The sequence below is a fragment of the Anabrus simplex genome, chromosome 4, assembly GCF_040414725.1.
Source record: "Anabrus simplex isolate iqAnaSimp1 chromosome 4, ASM4041472v1, whole genome shotgun sequence".
In the NCBI taxonomy this organism is placed as follows: Eukaryota; Metazoa; Arthropoda; class Insecta; order Orthoptera; family Tettigoniidae; genus Anabrus; species Anabrus simplex.
Window position 1 is genome coordinate 434,465,949 of NC_090268.1, and position 21,972 is coordinate 434,487,920.

Consider the following 21,972-nt stretch of genomic DNA (forward strand, 5'->3'; position numbering starts at 1 on the left):
ATGTTTCTTCAATTCCCAAGTTGAATCCAAGGTGGTAAAATCACTTACAGTTATTTAAAACGGAAGTGTGAATATAATAAACAAGTTTAAAATGTATATGATTGGGATATCTGAAAGTCAAGAAGAAAATGGAACTTCGTAGAGGCGATGCTTGTGATAAAACGTATGTCAAAGCTAGCGGAGTTCGGAAATTATGGTAGTCGAATGGATCTAAAAGATAGTCAAGTTGATATATAATTCCGTTGAAACATGTGTTGGAAGAAATGTTCAGGATTTTCTGAAACAAAATGTAAAAAAACTAGTTTCGCTACGTTTACATACAATAACCCAGCCATCCACCAGATCGCCAACACACTGAAGAAATACGACACTAATATTGCTTTCAGAACAGTCAATACAAATCAAAGTATATTTTTCAATCATAATAAAGTCAATTATAAAAACAGCCGTTTTTCGAGATCTGGTATTTACAGACTCACTTGTGCTCAGTGTGGATTTAGTTATGTTGGACAGACTGGGCGCAGCTTTCATACGAGATATATGGAGCATTATAATGCCTTAAAGCACAACAAATATTCAGCGATGAGCTCACACATGAGTGAAACAGGACATCAGTTCACATCAATTGATAAAGATCTCACTATTCTAAAATGCATAGGCAAAGGAAAACTTATGAATGAATTAGAAAATCTTTACATCTTTTTAGACCAAGCCTATAACAAAGACCATAATCTTAACGATATCACGGAAACAAAAAATCCTTTATATGAGCTAACTCCAAAGTTATTAGGCATGGTGAATTCAAAACATAATACAATCCCGCCAACTTTTAGAACTTCTTGTTCTAAAGCTTCCACCACCTCGTCAAATGATAGGCCCGCCCATCTTGCTCCTAACAGCCCGCCAATAACAACACATGCGCGCAAGGATCCACCCACCATTACCCCCCCTCCATGCCCTTCACTGCCTCAGCCACACCGTTATAATACTAGAAGTCGAAAACCCAGTCAAGCTAGCGTTGCTGTAACAACCTGACGTACTTAATACGCTCCGTACGAGTAAGTACCGCATTAGCCATTTTTGACGTACGGGAAGTCTCTTGTACAGTACGGTATTATTAACATACTTTCTTCTACATTTTGTTTCAGAAAATCCTGAACATTTCTTCCAACACATGTTTCAACGGAATTATATATCAACTTGACTATCTTTTAGATCCATTCGACTACCATAATTTCCGAACTCCGCTAGCTTTGACATACGTTTTATCACAAGCATCGCCTCTACGAAGTTCCATTTTCTTCTTGACTTTCAGATATCCCAATCATATACATTTTAAACTTGTTTATTATATTCACACTTCCGTTTTAAATAACTGTAAGTGATTTTACCACTTTGGATTCAACTTGGGAATTGAAGAAACATCCCCCTTTGATGATTGTTTTTATACTCAAGGCTTCCCAGTCTTAATGATATTATAAAAATATGGATCCATTTTAGTTTTAGACTCTCAAAATCTCATGTTTAAATCACGTTTTAATCTTCAAACTGTTAATTTCACTCTCTTTTAACATACTTTGGTGCATTATCGTTGTTTTAGATGTTATTGTATAATGTTTTACGAAACCATTTTTCAACATTTTAACCTATAATTTATAAGTATATGTATTATTATTATTATTTTTTAAGATTGATATAGGCTGATGATGCCCCTAAGGAGGGTGAAACATGTACCTTTGACTTTTATGTATTATGTATAAAAAACATTTGACCATATGAAATAGTGGATCATATTGTATTGTATTGAACAGGTGGACTTATAATATTGTAATAATACTTGAGACATACATCAACTTCAATACGGAACCAAAATGAGAATAGTCACTTGTAACATGGTAGCCAACCAGGCAAATTCCAAACTAAATAGGTTTATCAATCTTAAAATTAAAATATCCAAGTTGTCTAAAGATATAACATTTTTAAAGCAATGTTTAAAACTAAAATTGATCCCAAAATTTTTGAAACCTACACAAAGAAAGAACTTAACCGTCCCAAGTATGAACGAAGTCCAAGATAAAGTAAATGTAATATGGTTAAGGAATGAAATTAAGTCACTATACAAGAAGAAATCCCAATTGAACTTACAACTATATAAAATTCATTTAACGGTAGCTCAGACATTAACCCCATTAGAATGGAATTCTTTCCTATTTCACGTAGACTACAAATTGATGGTTTTACTCGACAAGAAGCAGGCCACTTTAGACAAGAAATTATCACATTTAAAAGAATCTCAAACACTATCCATTGTACAGAATACAGATAAACAGAGAACAACTACTTCAAATGTTCACACACCCACAATTGTTAATTTAACCAACGTGCAGTTTTCTGGAACAGAAACGGAACTCCTGAATAAAGGTCCAAAGTATAACTGGCCTAGTGAAAAAAAGGACTTAGATATTATTACCACAGTGGCTGAGGTAGAAGCTAATATCTCTAAACTCCCCTTTGAAGTTCAAAATGACATTAGATTTGACATAAAAAAGAAGTTACCTACACTAGCTAAAGAACTTAATGCTAAATCCGACTCTAATCAAAAATCTTTACTAAGTAATTTGAGAACGAAAATAGAAGACAACAACATCATAGTCACAATAGCTGACAAGGGAGGGTCTATGGTGTTAATGGATAAGGACCATTACATAAATAAAACTGAAGAATTTTTTAAGGATAAGATTTATACAGTAGTTAGCAAAGATCCTATCGTAAGAATACAACGTAATTTAAAATCTCTAATTAAGAACTCCACATTCCTTCTCAATGAACAGGAACAACAGAGACTGATCAACATGAACCCCAGCATTCCAATAGCCAGAGCCCTACCTAAAATCCATTAAAACAACATTCCCGTACGTCCGATTATTAACTGCCGTAATAGCCCTACCTATAAAGTTTCCAAATATATCCACGGTTTTCTCAAACAACATTACAAGTTTAATAATAAACTTCCTTTAAAGAATTCAATCAAATTTTGCGATATTTTAAGTAAATTTGACTTACAACCTAACCATATAATGTGTTCCTATGATGTCATAAACATGTGCCCAAATATACCTACTAAAGAAACAGTCAAAATTATCTATGACAATATTTCAAAACATAGCAGCCTGAGTAAGCTGGAAATTGATGAATTTATGAAGATCCTGAATTTTGTATTGAATAACAACTTTTTTTCCTTTAATGGCAAGATTTATCAACAGACTGGCTTAGCCATGGGTGACCCTTTGTCCGGCATCTTGGCCGATATTTACATGGACTCAATAGAATACACGAAAATTAAAGAACATATAAAAGGTATATGTTTATGGCTGAGATTTGTTGACGACACTTTTGTAGTTATTGACAAAAATGTTACTAACAGCGACAAAGTTTTAGAGATTTTAAATAAAATTGATCCTAATGTAAAATTCACTAAAGAAGACGAAGTTAAACAGTCCTTAAATTTTTTAGATATAACGATCACGCGCGCCAATAATACTTTCGATTTTCAAATCTACAGAAAACCCACACAGTCTCCTATAACCATAAATAATTCCTCTTTACATCCTAAATCTCAAAAACAAGCGTCATTCTATAATTTAATACACAGAGCCTTAAAAATCCCACTATCCCCTAACAACTTAAAAATAGAATTAAACTACATAAGGAACTTGGCCAAGCTTAATGGGTTCAAGGTTGAAATGATTAACCAGTTAATCAGTAAAGTTAAATACAAACTATCCACGAATCTCATTCCGGATAAACCTAAAAAAACTAGTTTCGCTACGTTTACATACAATAACCCAGCCATCCACCAGATCGCCAACACACTGAAGAAATACGACACTAATATTGCTTTCAGAACAGTCAATACAAATCAAAGTATATTTTTCAATCATAATAAAGTCAATTATAAAAACAGCCGTTTTTCGAGATCTGGTATTTACAGACTCACTTGTGCTCAGTGTGGATTTAGTTATGTTGGACAGACTGGGCGCAGCTTTCATACGAGATATATGGAGCATTATAATGCCTTAAAGCACAACAAATATTCAGCGATGAGCTCACACATGAGTGAAACAGGACATCAGTTCACATCAATTGATAAAGATCTCACTATTCTAAAATGCATAGGCAAAGGAAAACTTATGAATGAATTAGAAAATCTTTACATCTTTTTAGACCAAGCCTATAACAAAGACCATAATCTTAACGATATCACGGAAACAAAAAATCCTTTATATGAGCTAACTCCAAAGTTATTAGGCATGGTGAATTCAAAACATAATACAATCCCGCCAACTTTTAGAACTTCTTGTTCTAAAGCTTCCACCACCTCGTCAAATGATAGGCCCGCCCATCTTGCTCCTAACAGCCCACCAATAACAACACATGCGCGCAAGGATCCACCCACCATTACCCCCCCTCCATGCCCTTCACTGCCTCAGCCACACCGTTATAATACTAGAAGTCGAAAACCCAGTCAAGCTAGCGTTGCTGTAACAACCTGACGTACTTAATACGCTCCGTACGAGTAAGTACCGCATTAGCCATTTTTGACGTACGGGAAGTCTCTTGTACAGTACGGTATTATTAACATACTTTCTTCTACATTTTGTTTCAGAAAATCCTGAACATTTCTTCCAACACATGTTTCAACGGAATTATATATCAACTTGACTATCTTTTAGATCCATTCGACTACCATAATTTCCGAACTCCGCTAGCTTTGACATACGTTTTATCACAAGCATCGCCTCTACGAAGTTCCATTTTCTTCTTGACTTTCAGATATCCCAATCATATACATTTTAAACTTGTTTATTATATTCACACTTCCGTTTTAAATAACTGTAAGTGATTTTACCACCTTGGATTCAACTTGGGAATTGAAGAAACATCCCCCTTTGATGATTGTTTTTATACTCAAGGCTTCCCAGTCTTAATGATATTATAAAAATATGGATCCATTTTAGTTTTAGACTCTCAAAATCTCATGTTTAAATCACGTTTTAATCTTCAAACTGTTAATTTCACTCTCTTTTAACATACTTTGGTGCATTATCGTTGTTTTAGATGTTATTGTATAATGTTTTACGAAACCATTTTTCAACATTTTAACCTATAATTTATAAGTATATGTATTATTATTATTTTTTAAGATTGATATAGGCTGATGATGCCCCTAAGGAGGGTGAAACATGTACCTTTGACTTTTATGTATTATGTATAAAAAACATTTGACCATATGAAATAGTGGATCATATTGTATTGTATTGAACAGGTGGACTTATAATATTGTAATAATACTTGAGACATACGTCAACTTCAATACGGAACCAAAATGAGAATAGTCACTTGTAAGTGGTATGTTCCGAGCTGTCAGCGGAGAGATGGCGTGGAATGACATTAGTAGACGAATAAGTTTGAATAGTGTTTATAAAAGTAGGAAAGATCACAATATGAAGATAAAGTTGGAATTCAAGAGGACAAACTGGGGCAAATATTCATTTATAGGAAGGGGAGTTAGGGATTGGAATAACTTACCAAGGGAGATGTTCAATAAATTTCTAATTTCTTTGAAATCATTTCGGAAAAGGCTAGGAAAGCAACAGATAGGGAATCTGCCACCTGGGCGACTGCCCTAAATGCAGATCAGTACTGATTGATTGATGATTTCGCTCTATTTTCAACTATGAAACACACTATAGAAACACTGAAATGAGTGAAAGTGTGGAAAGCTACCCCTGCACATTCCGGAAGACGCGTTCTATCGTGACACGGAGAAATTTTGAATTTAAATTACTCTGTAAAATACGGTACTATTTAAAAAAATTACAATTCGTACTATCCATGGTTGGAAATAAAAAGAAGAATTTTCCTGTGTAAGAAAGCCTTTGAGGAGAAGAAGCAGCTTTTAATTAATAAATCCTTAGATAATGAACAAAGGAAATAGTTTATCAAAACATTCATTTGGAGTGTGCTGCTATATGGCTGTGAAGGATGGACTCTCTTGAAGGAGGACGTGAAACGACCAGAGGCAGTGGAAATGTGGCTATGGAGGAAGATGACAAGAACTAGCTGGATTGAGAAGAAAACGTTTTTTTTTTTTTTTTTTTTTTTTTTTTTTTTTTGCTAGGGGCTTTACGTCGCACCGACACAGATAGGTCTTATGGCGACGATAGGATAGGAAGGGCCTAGGAGTTGGAAGGAAGCGGCCGTGGCCTTAATTAAGGTACAGCCCCAGCATTTGCCTGGTGTGAAAATGGGAAACCACGGAAAACCATCTTCAGGGCTGCCGATAGTGGGATTCGAACCTACTATCTCCCGGATGCAAGCTCACAGCCGCGCGCCTCTACGCGCACGGCCAACTCGCCCGGTGAGAGAGTGAGAGAGAGAAGAAAACTAATGAAGCAGTGTTTAGAGAAATAAACACCCAGAGATTTAATAACAACGATAAAAAGGAGAAAAGCGTCAGTTTTTGGTCACATTCTCCGGCATAATGACTTCATAAAGAACTTATTCGAAGGCAAGGTGATGGGAAAGAAAGGCAGAGGGAAACCACGGAAGAAGATCATTGAAGAGGTAGTTGAGATGATGGGATGCCAAGGTTATGGAGAGATGAAAAGGATCACAGAGAGAAGAGATCAATGGTTGCAGCGACAAGGCACAGCCTTTAGATAATGATGCTGATGATGATTTTAAAAAATGCTGAATTGTTTTCTGTTTAAATATGACATATGGGGACAGTTTTCTTCCATCTATGGTTGCACAAAGCATTGCAAGTGACTAATCTCATGTTTTAATCCGTATTGAAATGTGTTATTTGTAATAACAAAGTTTTTATTCTAATCAACCTGTTCAATACATTATAATGTAATGTAATGTACACTCAGCATTGAAAACTAGGTGAGCCAGGAGCGTGTTGGCAACCTTGACGCAAATCAAACCCGCACCCCAATTTCGTGCCTCAAATTTTTTTTAAAAATATATGCGGGGATTACTCACGTAAATACGGTATTCACTATTACATGTTTCTACGATGGTTGGTAGTGCAGTGTTTTTTATATTTTTTATTACAGTTTGCTTTATGTAGCACCAACACAGATAGGTCTTATGGCAACGATGGGATAGGAGAGACCTAGGAGTGGGAAAGAAGTGGCTGTGGCCTTAATTAAGGAATAGTCTCAGCATTTACCTAGTGTGAAAATGGGAAACCATGGCAAACCATTTTCAAAGCTGCTGACAGTAGGGTTCAAACCCACTATCTCCCGAATGCAAGCTCACAGCTGAGCAACCCTAACTGCACAGCCACTTGCTCGGTGCGATGTTTTGTGTGTGGATAAAGATATAAGTATTAAGACAAACACAAACACTCCTCCTCAAGCCAGAAGAATTAATGATAGTGTGTGGAGTTCCAGAAAAGGATAGAATAAGGAATGATTACATCAGAGGAACAGTGAAAGTGGGACCCATAGGAAAGAAGTTTCAAGAAAGTGGGCTAAGATGGCATGGGCACGTGCAGAGAAGAGAGAAAGACTACGTGGGGAAAAGAGTTGGAAATCTCGAAACTCAAGGGTTAAGGAGGAGGGGACCAGAAATGAGATGGAAAAACAGGATAGCAGGGGATCTAAGAGAAAAAATTTGGAAGAGGGAAGCAGCATTGCATAGACATTTATGGAAGAAAAGAATCCAACAAAGCAACGCTGACCCTACATGACATGGGAAAAGTCTGAGATCAAATTTCAGACCATACCAGGAATCAAATCTGGGGGACCTCTGAACCAAAAGCAACTATCTTAACCATTCAGCCTAGGAATCAGATGTTCAAAAAAATATTCCCTGCTGAAAGCATATCACAGAATTTACATTTTTAACAGCAACTATAGAAGGATTACCCTGCTGTCACTGCCTTAAGATAATGGAAAAGATAATATAGAAGAGACAAAGAGCAATAATGGAACACCAATGTAAAGAACAAGAACACAGTTTCAGATGAAACAGAGGGACAATAGATTTTATCTTTGCTATTGGACAGATAATGGAAAAGTACTGGCAAAGAGGGAAAGACCTGATTGTTGTTCTTTTGGACTTAGAAAAAGCTTATGACAGCATGTCAAAAAGTAAAATAAAAAAGAGCGCCTAGATGAACTAAAGGTTTCAAAATCTCTAATTCAGAAGATCTGAATGTAGTATGTGAGAGCAGTGTGCCATTGGGAAATAGCAGACTTGAATGGTGTACAACAAGGCAGTTCATTGTCCCCACTACTCTTCTTCACACTCACGGATATCATTGTTAAGGAAATTAAAACAATGAGTGCTGGAGATTTTAATGCATTTGTTTTAGCTGAAGATGTTCCCATCTGTGTAGAGATAGAGCAGGAGGTACAGAGGAGTAAACTGTGAGCAAGCAAAAGACAGTGGCAATGAAAAACGAGTAGAACATCTGCTCAGTGTAACGTCACACTTGAGGCAGACCAAAATGAACGCGTAGAAAAACTTTAGCTATCTCGGAGGTGTTATCTCCAGTAATGGGAGTGTTAAACTATAAGTACAAAACAGAATGTCCAAAGGGTCCAACTTCTTCTATCAAGTGCAGAATCTAGTCTTGGACTTGGCAGCTCCTTTAAGAACAAAACATGCAATGTTCAAATCATACCTTCTGCCAATTTTGAGATACAGGGTCGGTAGAAGCAGAGTGGGTCTCCGGCCATAAGTGGCCACAGCTGGTCCGTGGTCCAACAGCTCTGCACTCTGACCGGCCAATCGAGCAGAGGAAGGGTGGCAATGGCTCTACACCTTCGCATTTGGGAGATGGGACAGGGCTGAACCTCATGGCAGGCCCCAACCGTTGGCTGTCCTGAGACATGTCCATTCTCCTACACCAAGGCAAATGCCGGGACAGTTCCTAGTATAGGCCACGGCCACCACTCCCCTCACCTTTTCTGTGCATCTCCTTCACTGTAACACATCTTCTGACCTGAGAGTTGGGGTTACGTCTAAGAGGCCCGCCTCCCCCTTCGGTAAATTAATGAAAACATTTTAGTAGTAGTTGATATACAGCTTGGAGAGTTGTGCATTAAATACACAAGGCATTAATAAATTAATAGCATATGAAATGAAGTTTCTAAGATTAGTTATGCAAAAGATGAGAAGGTATAGAATTGGGAACGATTACATCACAAGAAACACGCAGTTGAACCCGACAATGGGGGAAAGACTGAGAGATGCAAGGCTGAAATGGTTTGGCCTTATAAAGCAAACGCAGAAGACACTGTTTCCCAGAAAGTACTTAGAGAGGACAGTACCTGGAAAAAGACCAATCAGATGTCCCAGAAGGAGGTGGCTGGACCAAATTAAAAATGATCTAACAAAAAAGTGAAGGGTATAGGTAGATGTAATGACAGAAAAAGTTTACAAAGACAGAAACAGATGGAAGCATATCATTCACATAAATCTTTTCCTGCCTTCTGGAAGGATCCACAGATGATGATGATGAAATGAACTGGTGTATTGGCTTTTAGTGCTGGGAGTGTCCAAGGACAAGTTTGGTTCGCCAGTTGCAGGTCTTTTGAGTTGATGCTCATAGGCGATCTGAGTGTCGTGATGATGAAATGATGATGAGGACGACACATACACTCAGCCCCCGTGCCAGCGGAATTAACCGACTATGGTTAAAATTCCCGATCCTGCTGGGAACCGAACCCAGGACCCCTGTGACCAAAGGCCAGCATGCTAAACATTTAGCCATGGAGCCAGACATCATGATGATGATGATGGTGATGACGACAGACAAGAGAAATTAATTTATTGGGAATTTTAATAAAAGTTATTTTAAAAAATCTCAAAATAACACTTTTTGTGAATAATTTTAAAATTATAATTCTTCATAATCTATGTTTATATCATAATTATTACATTTCAGCAGTAAAAATTGGAAAATTCTGGACCAGCATTTTAAAATTTTAATTTAAAGGAAAAGCTATTAGGTATCATGATAATTCCACCTCTGACAAGAAAGACCCTTCTTACAAAATTGAAACTATTTTAATCCTCCTAGTCAATACTATAATTTTTACATCAAATTAAGACGAAAGTTCACACATACGTAAATAGACATGTTTTGACCTGGCATTGGGTCATCCTCAGTAAGACATGTATGATGCATTAAAAACATAGGAATCGCACAAAATGAAATGTTCATCATAAGATCATAGGCATCATTGCCACACCAAAGGACAACAAAAAGCATTGAAACAGAAAGACTTCCAGCTCAAGACTGTGTTAACGATCAAAATTTCACAGTTTTTTAACTTTCATCATGCATTTTAAAAAACATTTTAATTTTGTGTGTTTCCTATGTTTTTAATGCATCATACATGTCTTACTGAGGATGATCCAATGGTGGGTCAAAACATGTCTATTTATGTGTGAACTTTCGTCTTAATTGGACATAAAAATATAGTATTGACTAGGAGGATTATACTTTTTGTACAATATTTTAAGTTCAACCACCAATACGGATTCAACAATGAGATTCATAGTCTGTAAAAGAAAGACCCTTGTTGAATCATGGATATGTTACCTTTTGGACTGCCATTTGAGTTAATCCTCTAAGAAGTTCCAGTTGCATTTTTGGTTCAGTCTCCTCTGCCAGCTTGTAGAGGATTAGAGTGAGCATATTTCCAGAGAGATCGTTCTGCTGTTCCACCAACTTGAGGAGAATCCTAAAACTTTTCTTCCTCACATCAATCTGTTCAAAGTTATGCACAAAGAGAGCAGAAAGGAAGAGTTGTAACTTCCCACAGAATACCAGTGGTGTATTTGCCACTCTCTCCAGCCAATCTTCAATTGGTCCCAGATTACCCTGCCAGGCTTCCGCTAGCCTACAGAGATGTGCACAGAAATTGACACGAGAGTCTATAGGTCGAAGAATACCAAAAAGTTTGTTGGCAAAGAGCCTACCACTGTGACAGCCAAAGGCCTGGATATCTCCTATGAGAGCAAGAATGTCACCTCCAAGTTGCACAGCATCGCCAGTCAAGTAGGATGGGTACACAAGCCACTGAAGAAGAGCACATTCCAACATTTTTATGGCCATTAAATTACAGGATTTCTGCTCCACAATACATTTACCTGGAAACAGAACAGTTTAGAGTATAACATACTCAGAAATATTGAAAAGAAATACACTACTGCACAGGCACTGTTTCAGTGGGGAAAAAAATATTAAAATAATAATACGCATATCATAAAATCCTATATTACTCTGGCTCACTGAAAAAATGATGGTAACATATTATATAAATTCACTTGTTTCATAGGAGTTGAATCATAGCTGAGAAATGATATAATGGATGCAGAAATGTTCTCACGGAACTGGAGTGTGTATCGTAGAGATAGGATAGGAATGGTAGGAGGGGGGGTATTCATTCTGGTGAAAGAAAAATTTGTAAGCTACTTTAAAGTTAAAGATGAGAAACAGGAAATTCTAGGTGTAAGGTTCATCTCTGAAGATAATAGTCAACTTGATGTCTTTGGAGTGTACAGACTGGGAAAGGGTAGCATTGATGCTGATTCAGAGTTATTTGATAAGATAATCAGCTATGTGGGAAACGACAGGGAAAGGAATGTGATTGTAGTGGGAGATCTGAATTTATCAAATGTCAATTGGGAAGGTAATGCGAGCAACAGGAAGCATGACCAACAAATGGCAAATAAGTTAATATGGGAAGAACAGCTGATTCAGAAACTGATGGAACCAACTAGAGGGAAGAATATTCTGGATGTGGTGCTGGTAAAACCAGATGAGCTCTATAGAGAGACCGAAGTAATAGATGGTATTAGTGATACGAAGCTGTTTTTGTGGTAGTTAAAAATAAATGTTAAAGAAAGGTAGGTATTAAAATTAGGACTATTAGGGAGTACCATATGGCTGATAAAACAGGCATGAGGGAGTTATTAAAAAGTAAATATGATCGGTGGAAAAGGGTAAATAAAAATGTAAACAGACTCTGGGATGGATTTAAAGCAATTGTTGAGGAATGTGAAAATAGGTTTGTACCTTTAAAGGTGGTAAGGAATGGTCAGGATCCACTACTGTATATTATAACAGAGAAGTAAAGAGACCAAGAAGGAGATGCAGGTTGGAAAGAAATAGAGTTAGAAATGGCTGTGGAAGTAAGGAGAAATTGAAGGAACTTACCAGGAAATTGAATCTGGCTAAGTAGTCAGCTAAGGATAACATGATGGCAAGCATAATTGGCAGTCATACGAATTTTAGTGAAAAATGGAAGAGTATGTATAGGTGCTTTAAGGCAGGAATAGGTTCCACGAAGGACATTCCAGGAATCATTAATGAACAAGGGGAGTGTGTTTGTGAGGATCTTCAAAAGGCAGAAGTATTCAGTCAGCAGTATGTAAAGATTGTTGGTTACAAGGATAATGTCCAGATAGAGGAGGTGACTAATACTAAAGAAGTATTAAAATGTACCTACGACAAGAATGACATTTACAGTAAGATTCAAAAGTTAAAAACTAGAAAAGCAGCTGGTATTGATAAGGTTTCAGGGGATATACTAAAGACAATGGATTTGAATTTAGTACAATATCTGAAGTACTTATTTGATTATTGTGTGCATGAAGGAGCTATACCAAATGAATGGAAAGTTGCTATAGTAGCCCCTGTGTATAATGGAAAGGGTGATAAGATAAAGTTGAAAATTACAGGCCAGTCAGTTTGACACGCGTAGCATGTAAGCTTTGGGAAGGCATTCTTTCTGATTATATTAGACATGTTTGTAAAATTAATAACTGGCTAGATAGAAGGCAGTTCAGGTTTAGGAAAGGTTACTCCACTGAAGCTCAACTTCTAGGTTTCCAGCAAGATACAGCAGATATCTTGGATTTAGGAGGTCAAATGGACTGTATCGCGATTGACCTATCTAAGGCATTTGATAGGGTACATCATGGGAGACTACTGGCAAAAATGAGTGCAATTGAACTTGACAAAAGAGAGACAGAATGGATGACTATGTTTCTAGAAAATAGAACTCAGAGAATTATAGTTGGCAGAGCTGTAATAATTGAGAGGGGAATTCCTGAAGGTTGTATTATTGGATCTTTATGTTTTCTTACATGTATATCAAGGTGTAAAGAAGTGGAATCAGAGATAAGGCTGTTTGCAGATGATGTTCTATACAGAGTAATAAATAAGTTACAAGATTGTGAGCAACTGCAAATTGACCTCAACAATATTGTGAGATTGACAGTAGGCAATGGTATGATGATAAACAGGGTAAAAATCAGGTTGTTTCACAAATAGGAAAAGTCCTCTCAGTTTTAATTACTGCATTGATGGGGTGAAAGTACCTTTTGGGGATCATTATAAGTACCTAGGTGTTAATATAAGGAATGAATTTCATTGGGTTAAATCATATAAATATGATTGTAAATAAAGGATACAGATCTCTGCACATGGTTATGAGGGTATTTAGGGGTTGTAGTAAGGATGTAAAGGAGAGGGCATATAAGTCTCTGGTAAGAACCCAACTAGAGTATGGTTCCAGCATATGGGACACTCACCAGGATTACTTGACTCAAGAACTGGAAAAAAATCCAAAGAAAAGCAGCTCGATTTGTTCTGGGTGGTTTAGACAAAAGAATAGCATTACAAAAATGTTGTAAAGTTTGGGCTGGGAAGACTTGGAAGAAAGGAGACGAGCTGCTTGACTAAGTGATATGTAAAATCAAAGAATAATACTAGATTATAAATTCCACCTATTCAATACATAAGATTTGTAACATGTAGTGTAAGTGATATGTTCCAAGCTGTCAGTGGAGAGATGTCCGGCTCCGTGGCTAAATGGTTAGCGTGCTGGCCTTTGGTCACAGGGGTCCTGGGTTCGATTCCTGGCAGGGTCGGGAATTTTAACCATCACTGGTTAATTTCGCTGGCCCAGGGGCTGGGTGTATGTTTCGTCTTCATCATCATTTCATTCTCATCACGACGCGCAAGTTGCCTACAGGTGTCAAAACAAAAGACCTGCACCTGGCAAGCTGAACTTGTCCTCAGACACTCCCGGCACTAAAAGCCATACGCTTTTTTAAATGGAGAGATAGCAAAGAATGACATCAGTAGACAAAAAAGTTTGAGTGGTCTCTTGAAAAGTAGAAAAGATCACAATATGAAGATAAAGTTGGAATTCAAGAGGACAAATTGGGGAAAACATTTGTTAATAGGAAATATGGATCAGAATAAGTTACCAAGGGAGATTTTCAACAAATTTCCAATTTCTTTGAAATCATTTAAGAAAAGGCTAGGAAAACAACAGACAGGGAATCTGCCACCTGGGTCCTAAATGGAGATCAGTAGTGACTGATTGATTTTGAAAAAAAAATAATTCCTGTGTGAAGATTCTGATTGGGGATGAAGAATAATCTCCATTGAGTTTAGAACCAAGTTGGTGAGAGGTGAGATTTGGTTACAAAAGAACAGATAATTCTAACATGGGTACAGATGCCGCTTATGGAGCTGTCCAGTGCAGAATACAGACACCAGTGGGTTCGAACCCCACTGTTGGCAGCCCTGAAAGATAGTTTTCTGTTGTTTCCCATTTTCCCACCAGCAAATGCTGGGGCTGTATTTAAGGCCACAGTTGCTTCCTCCCCACTCCTGGTCCTTTCCTGTCCCATTGTCACCATAAGACCTGTCTGTGTCTGTGAGAGGTAAAGCGAATTGAAAAGAAAAGTAGCTTCTTTCTGCTTCCCAGTTTCATCATCAACCTGTTGGGTTCGGTTCCTCTGTCCGTATTTGTCCTGAATCCCTGGTTTCTGACCACATATATGATCATCTCTTTCCTTTCCTTGTATTTATACAGCTCTCTTCTTATTTTCCCTCTGTCACCCTTATCAAGTGACCTCCTGGGTAGGACTGTGGACCAATGACCTCCATTCACTTTTTGCATCACTCTAAAGACACAAGAAATCACGCGTCACTTCTGGGGTACTTCTTAGATCTTTGCTCTGATTAACTCTGACAATAATTATTATTATTATTATTATTATTATTATTATTATTATTATTATTATTATTATTATTATTATTATTATTATTATTATTATTATTATTATTTAATTCGCTGGGGCCATCAAGGACCACGTTAAGTCTTGTTGCATTTGACACTGAACTTGGCCTTCTTTAGAGCCCAAATTTCCCTCATTCTTTGTGAGTGGGCCTGCTTACGCTCCTCTGTCCAAGGGGCACCGTGTCTTCTCTTCGGTTGCTCGTCTCAGATTAGCCTGTTAGTCAATATTTTCTTGCGGAAGAGATCTCTGTTAAGGGCGTCTTCAGCTGAGATATGTAGCATTTGCAGGTCTTCTTTGGTATTTCTAAACCAGGGAATTGTGGTTTTGGGGTTTGAATCAAAAAAGTGAAAGATTTCTTTCTTCCGTCCATTCTTTTCAGATGACCGTAAAATCGTGCCAGTCTTTTTCTGATTGTGTCGGTAATTTTCTCTATTTTGCTGTAGACTTCCTTGTTGGATCTCTTTTGGTGGATTCCATTTCTGTACTTTGATCCCAACATTCCTCTCACAATTTTGCATTCTCTTTTCTCCAGTTCTTCAAGGAGTCCTTTGTTGGCATTTAGAGACAGAGTTTTGGCTGCATATAGAACTACTGACTTCAGAACTGTTTCATAGTGACGTATCTTGGTGTTTTGGGAAAGGCATTTTTTGTTGTAGATTGTGCGGGATGTTTGGTAGGCTATTTCCAGTTTGCGTACTCACTCCTGAAGTGCTTCTTTGTCCAGTGCATTTTTCATGATGATCTCACCCAGGTATCTGAATTTGTCTACTCAGGTGATTAAAAGATAAAAATTTCATTGTTCCGTATTGAAAGTATTAACGTTAAAAATTAAATAATTGAAAAAGAGGTTCAACCTATTCAATACATAAAAGAAAGAAATGTAGTGATTACATTCTTATTTAATAGTAACTATAAATGGGACCGGTTTCGACCCTAGTCCAGGTCATCGTCAGCCGTAAAAACATGTAAAACAATGCATATGAAAAAGGATAATAATAATAATAATAATAATAATAATAATAATAATAATAATTGTCAGAGTTAATCAGAGCAAAGATCTAAGAAGTACCCCAGAAGTGACGCGTGATTTCTTGTGTCTTTAGAGTGATGCAAAAAGTGAATGGAGGTCATTGGTCCACAGTCCTACCCAGGAGGTCACTTGATAAGGGTGACAGAGGGAAAATAAGAAGAGAGCTGTATAAATACAAGGAAAGGAAAGAGATGATCATATATGTGGTCAGAAACCAGGGACTCAGGACAAATACGGACAGAGGAACCGAACCCAACAGGTTGATGATGAAACTGGGAAGCAGAAAGAAGCTACTTTTCTTTTCAATTCGCTTTACCTCTCACAGACAGGTCTTATGGTGACAATAGGACAAGACAGGACCAGGAGTGGGGAGGAAGCAACTGCGGCCTTAAATACAGCCCCAGCATTTGCTGGTGGGAAAATGGGAAACAACAGAAAGCTGGCAGTTTGCTTCTACAAATCTATTCGTCTGCGACTTCAAGTTAATTGTGTTGTGACTTTGTGCCTGACAGAGTGTGGAAACTGACCCATTTGACCGTTCTCCAATATTCATAAACATTATGAAACTTTGCCTATCATTGCGTGTGCCATACTACCATTCTTAATATTACGTACTGTTTTCTTCTAAGTGACTCACAATTTCTACCCCCTTTGTTAATTTATGTTTCATCTTATACCGATCCAGAGTTCACTTAATCTTTTTCTTTTTCTTTTTCATATGCATTGTTTTACATGTTTTTACGGCTGACGATGACCTGGACTAGGGTCGAAACCGGTCCCATTTATAGTTACTATTAAATAAGAATGTAATCACTACATTTCTTTCTTTTATGTATTGAATAGGTTGAACCTCTTTTTCAATTATTTAATTTTTAACGTTACTCAGGTGATGTCCCCGTATTTTGTATGGAGTTTTGGTGGAGCCTCTTTGATGTTAGTCATTACTTCTGTTTTCTCAAACGATATCTGCAAACCAGTTTGTTCGGCAATTTCCTTTAAAATTTCAACTTGAGCTCTAGCGGTTTCTATGTCGTTTGAGAGAACAGCAATATCATCAGCAAATGCTAAGCAGTCTGTTGCGATCCCCCTGGATTTGGTTCCTATTCTCAATGGACTGTAGTTGGTTTCCTGTAATCTCACCCGCCAAGTTCTGATGATCTTTTCAAGAACACAGTTGAAGAGTATCGGGGATAGCCCATCACCTTGTTGGACTCCTGTTTTCATGTCAAAGGAATGCGAGAGACATCCGTGAAACTTCACCTTGGATTTTGTATTGGTCAGGGTGGCTCTAATTAATGCCAGCAGTTTCAAATCAATTCCAAATTCATTTAAGATGTTTAGCAGGACTTCCTGGTCAATGGAGTCGTACGCTTTCTTAAAGTCCACAAAGACAGACACATACTGCTTGGACCTTAGCGTACAATATCTGATGATCGTTTTGAGATTTTGGATCTGTTCAGCTGTTGAGCGACCTTTTCTGAACCCTCCTTGGTATTCACCTATTTGATGTTCGACTTGTGCTTCCAAACGCTCCAGGATGGCAAGTGATAGAATTTTGTAACTATTCATGAGTTCTGTTTTTGGGCTTATGCCGTGTAAATAATTATAAACACACTCAACGTTTCAAAAGGAACCTTGCCTTTCTTCATCAGGAGACAAAAGAGAAGAGAAACGACGTACTGATGGTTGCTAGGAGAAAGCAACAAGGAAGCTTCAAATTATCAGGGAGGCGGTTGAAATACGTAAACATCCAGATAATTTCAACCGCGATACAGGTTACAACCTCAGTGAATCATGGCTACCTATAATCAGAACCATTAGAGAGTAATGCTTTGCTGTTACTATTCATTGTCTCTAGCATTGGGCTAAAATGGCGTCCCCTTTACATCTTTGGGCACCATTTGAAGCTTCCTTGTTGCTTTCTCCTAGCAACCATCAATACGTCGTTTCTCTTCTCTTTTGTCTCCTGATGAAGAAAGGCAAGGTTCCTTTTGAAACGTTGAGTGTGTTTATAATTATTTACACGGCATAAGCCCAAAAATAGAACTCATGAATAGTTACACGGGCCGTGAAAGTCTAAATGATAATATTAGAATTTTGTAAGTCACGGGTAGCAAAGATATTCCTCTGTAGTTGTTGATGTTCTTCATGCTGCCTTTTTTGTGTAATGGATGGATCAAAGCTATTTTCCAATCTTCGGGTAGGGTCTCCTTGTTCCAAATTTCTTCTATTTGCTTTTGCAAGATATCAAGTGATTCCTCGGGGGCATATTTCCATAGTTCTGCTACTACTGAGTCTTCCCCCGACGCTTTGTTATTTTTGGGACGGGCAATGTGGCACTTGATTCCATCCCTGTCGGGTGGTCTGGAATCTGGGTACCTGAGTAAGAGTTCCTTGGTCTCGAAGGGGCTTTGTGGTTTAGAGCAATTAAGTAAATTCTTGAAGTAATCTGCCAGAATGCTGCAATTTTCTTCATTTGACGTCGCCAGTGTGCCGACCTTTCGCTCAAAGCATAGAGATGGTGGTTTACAGCCAGTGAGTTTGCGTTTGAAGGCTCTGTAGTACTCTCTGCTTTCATTCTTCCTAAAGTTTTGTTCTATCTTTTCAATGAGAGATTTTTCGTATTTACTTTTCTCAGTTCTGAACACTCTAGCTGCTTGGGCACGTTGGGTTTTGTAGGTTTCCCAATCATTTTCTGATTTCGTAAAGTAGTACTGTTTCCACGCATTGAGTCTTTCTTGGAGGACTAATTCGCAGGTACTATTTCACCAGGCATGCTTTTTGCTTCTCTTGATTTCTGCAACGTCTTTGGCGGCCTCAACAAGGAGACTTTTGGCGTTGTTAAAGTCACAGTCATTTGGTCTAGCCTTCTCCTGGAACTCCTCGACCCTTTGCCGAAGTTTATCATTGTCGAAGCGTGTGATCTGTTTGGTTGTCTTCCTTGTGTTTGCGGGAATTGGTTTGAATTTGATAAGAGACATATAATGATCTGAGGCCACATTGATGCCTTTCTTTACCTTGACATTCATGATCTCAGGGCTGTTTCTCCTGGAGATTGCAACATGATCAATTTGGAACTCTCCGAGAGCTTGGACGGGAGAAACACCACGTCATTTGCTTTCTGGGTAGATGGCGAAAGTGGGTCGACATGACCTGCAGGTTGTGATTTTCGCAAATGGACACCAGTCTTTTGGCGTTGGGATTGGTTCTTTTGTGAGCAGGGTATTTTCCTATAACTTTCTTGTACTTCTGTTCACGACCTAGTTGGGCATTGAAGTCACCCAAAAGAAGCTTGACGTGGTGTTTGAGGATTTTGTTTAATTTTTCATCCAGTAGGTCCCAGAAATTATCAACTTCGTCTGGATCAGACTTGTTCTTATCGTTTGTAGGAGCATGTGCGTTAACTAGGGCGTAGGTTTTGTTCACGCATTTAATTGTGAGTATAGACAATCTGTCATTCACAGGTTTGAAATTTGTAACCGATTTAAGGATCTTGGTTCTAACAGCAAACGTGGTTCCAAGCATCACAGCTCCATTGAGGATTTCTCTTTGCGCTTTGCTCTTGAAAAATCGGTAGCCTTCGGATTCAAAAATCTCTTCATCTGGGTACCTTGTTTCCTGTAGGGCCATTATGGATATCTGATTTTTGTGAAGAGCTTTGGTGAGGGTTTTCAGCTTGCCAGTTTGTGTAAGTGAATTTATGTTGAAAGTTGCTAGAAAGGTTTTAGGTTTTGGCCTGAGTTTTTGACTCTTCGGGGTACACCGAGACACTCCGACTCGTCTCTTGCATGATGTCGAGTCTCCCCCAGAATCCGAATGAGACTCGTGCGCCGTGGTGTTCACGACGAGGGATTTATCCGAAGATTTACCCCCTGGGGTATGTTTCTTGAAATGTTGTGCCATCATGCTTTTTGACTTGACTTTGCTTTGGATGGGTACCCATCCTTTTACAACTAGGGTTGTTAGCCCTAGAGGTTGCCTCAAGATGTTTTCTGGCCGTAACCCTGGCAAGGGACCAGTTTTTTTTTTCACGGTGGTATTTTATTTCCCTACTACCCTCTGACTCTGCTGGCGGCAGAGCCAGCGAGCTTCCCCAATTCCAATGGGACGCGCCTGATGGAGGTAACCGGTAAATCCCCACACGGGTATTATTATTATTATCATTATCATTATTATTATTATTGTTGTAAGCTCACCACACCCAAAGGCATTTTATACCTTCTGCCAGGTTTCAATGAGGCTGCTGCCCTTAACGTAGAGAACAGATTCTCCCTGCTGGACTTCAGTGGCATTTCCTCCACTAACAGACCAGCACTCAACTTAAGGAGGCCCTCCACCAAAAACTGTAGGCCCCTTTAGAGAGTTGGGTTATTTATGTTTGCCCAACAATCGGCACCAAGTCGCAATACAGTCCACTCCATTCTGTAGCACTCGTTGGCTGAACGGTCAGCATACCGGCCTTCGGTTCAGAGGGTCCCGGGTTCGATTCCCGGCCGGGTCGGGGATTTTAACCTTAATTGGTTAATTCCTATGGCACGAGGGCTGGGTGTGTGTTGTCTTCATCATCATTTCATCCTCATCACGATGCGCAGGTCGCCTACGGGAGTCAAATAGAAAGACCTGCACCTGGCAAGCCAAACCTGTCCTAGGATATCCCGGCACTAAAAGCCATACGACTTTTCATTTCATTTCATTTCATTTCATTCTGTAGCAAGTAATGTCGGTAGATTCCGAGTGGGTCTCTGCCCTTAAGTGGCCATGGCTGGTCTGTGGTCCAACAGCTCTGCACTCCGACTGGCCTGTGGCTCTATGCCTCTGCATTCGGGAGACGGGACCGGGCTGGACCTCACGGCTGGCCCCAACTGTTGGCTGTCCTGAGAATGGTTTTCCGTGTTTTTCCATTCTGCTACACTAAGGCAAATGCTGGGACAGTTCCTAGTATAGGGCATGGCCGCCACCTTCTCCCCCCCCCCCCCCACCCCTCACCTTCTCCGAAGATCTCCTTCACTGAACAAATCTCCTGGCTTCCCCCTTCAGGGGAGGAATGAAAGCATTTTAGTAGTAGTAGTAGTAGTAGTAGTAGTAGTAGTAGTAGTAGTAGTAGTAGTAGTAGTAGTAGTAGTAGTAGTAGTAGAAGAAGAAGAAGAAGCAGTAACACTGGCCAGACATCATCATCTTATCCTATTCTTCGCATATTATGACTGCAGCTGCCTCTGTGGATTAGTGGTAGAGTGTCAGCATCTGGATCCTAAGACAGTGTGTCCAAACCCGGCAGAGGAAGTACATGTCGTAGGATGTTGGCATGCAAAAGATATCTGGAGACACATTTGGTGAATACCTGACAAAATGAATTAAAACTCGAGCCATACACGCCCAGGAGAGATTCATTTTACTCTGCCATCTAGTAGGCCTAGAGTTAAATGTAACATCGAAATTGACGAGCAAGCAGCCAGATGGTGTCAAATTAAACTGTCTGCGCATGGCAGCCGAGGCCAAATCGTCGTCGTCGTCGTCGTCGTCATCATCATCATCAAGCCTGCAGATCTACTGGAAGAAAAACTAAACAAATTTTGAAGCCTGCTCTCCAGATGAGGTTGCAAAGCAGAAACAAGCTCATTGAGGGCTTGTATGTATAAGTGGTATTGTTGAGGAGAGGGTTGATGAATGTGAAGATGCAGAGGTTATCCTTGACATTTTGCCTTTTCATGTTTAGTCTCGTCTCCCGTTTCTATCACTTCCTTTTCCCACATTGACCTATCACTGTGTTTATCAATTGTGTGTTCCTTCCAATGTTCCTATCCTTTTCTGTATGG

General features: G+C 38.8%; 1 protein-coding gene across 5 annotated transcripts in view; it reads right to left on the bottom strand.

The window, feature by feature from the left end:
- LOC136872065 (focadhesin) overlaps nucleotides 1-21,972 on the bottom strand; it is a 226,888-nt gene that overhangs the window by 116,158 nt on the left and 88,758 nt on the right. For all 5 annotated transcript variants that reach the window (XM_067145921.2, XM_067145922.2, XM_067145923.2 and 2 more), the window contains exon 8: nucleotides 10,628-11,178. In XM_067145921.2, the coding sequence (XP_067002022.2) occupies nucleotides 10,628-11,178 (551 nt within the window). The remainder of the gene's footprint in view (nucleotides 1-10,627; nucleotides 11,179-21,972) is intronic.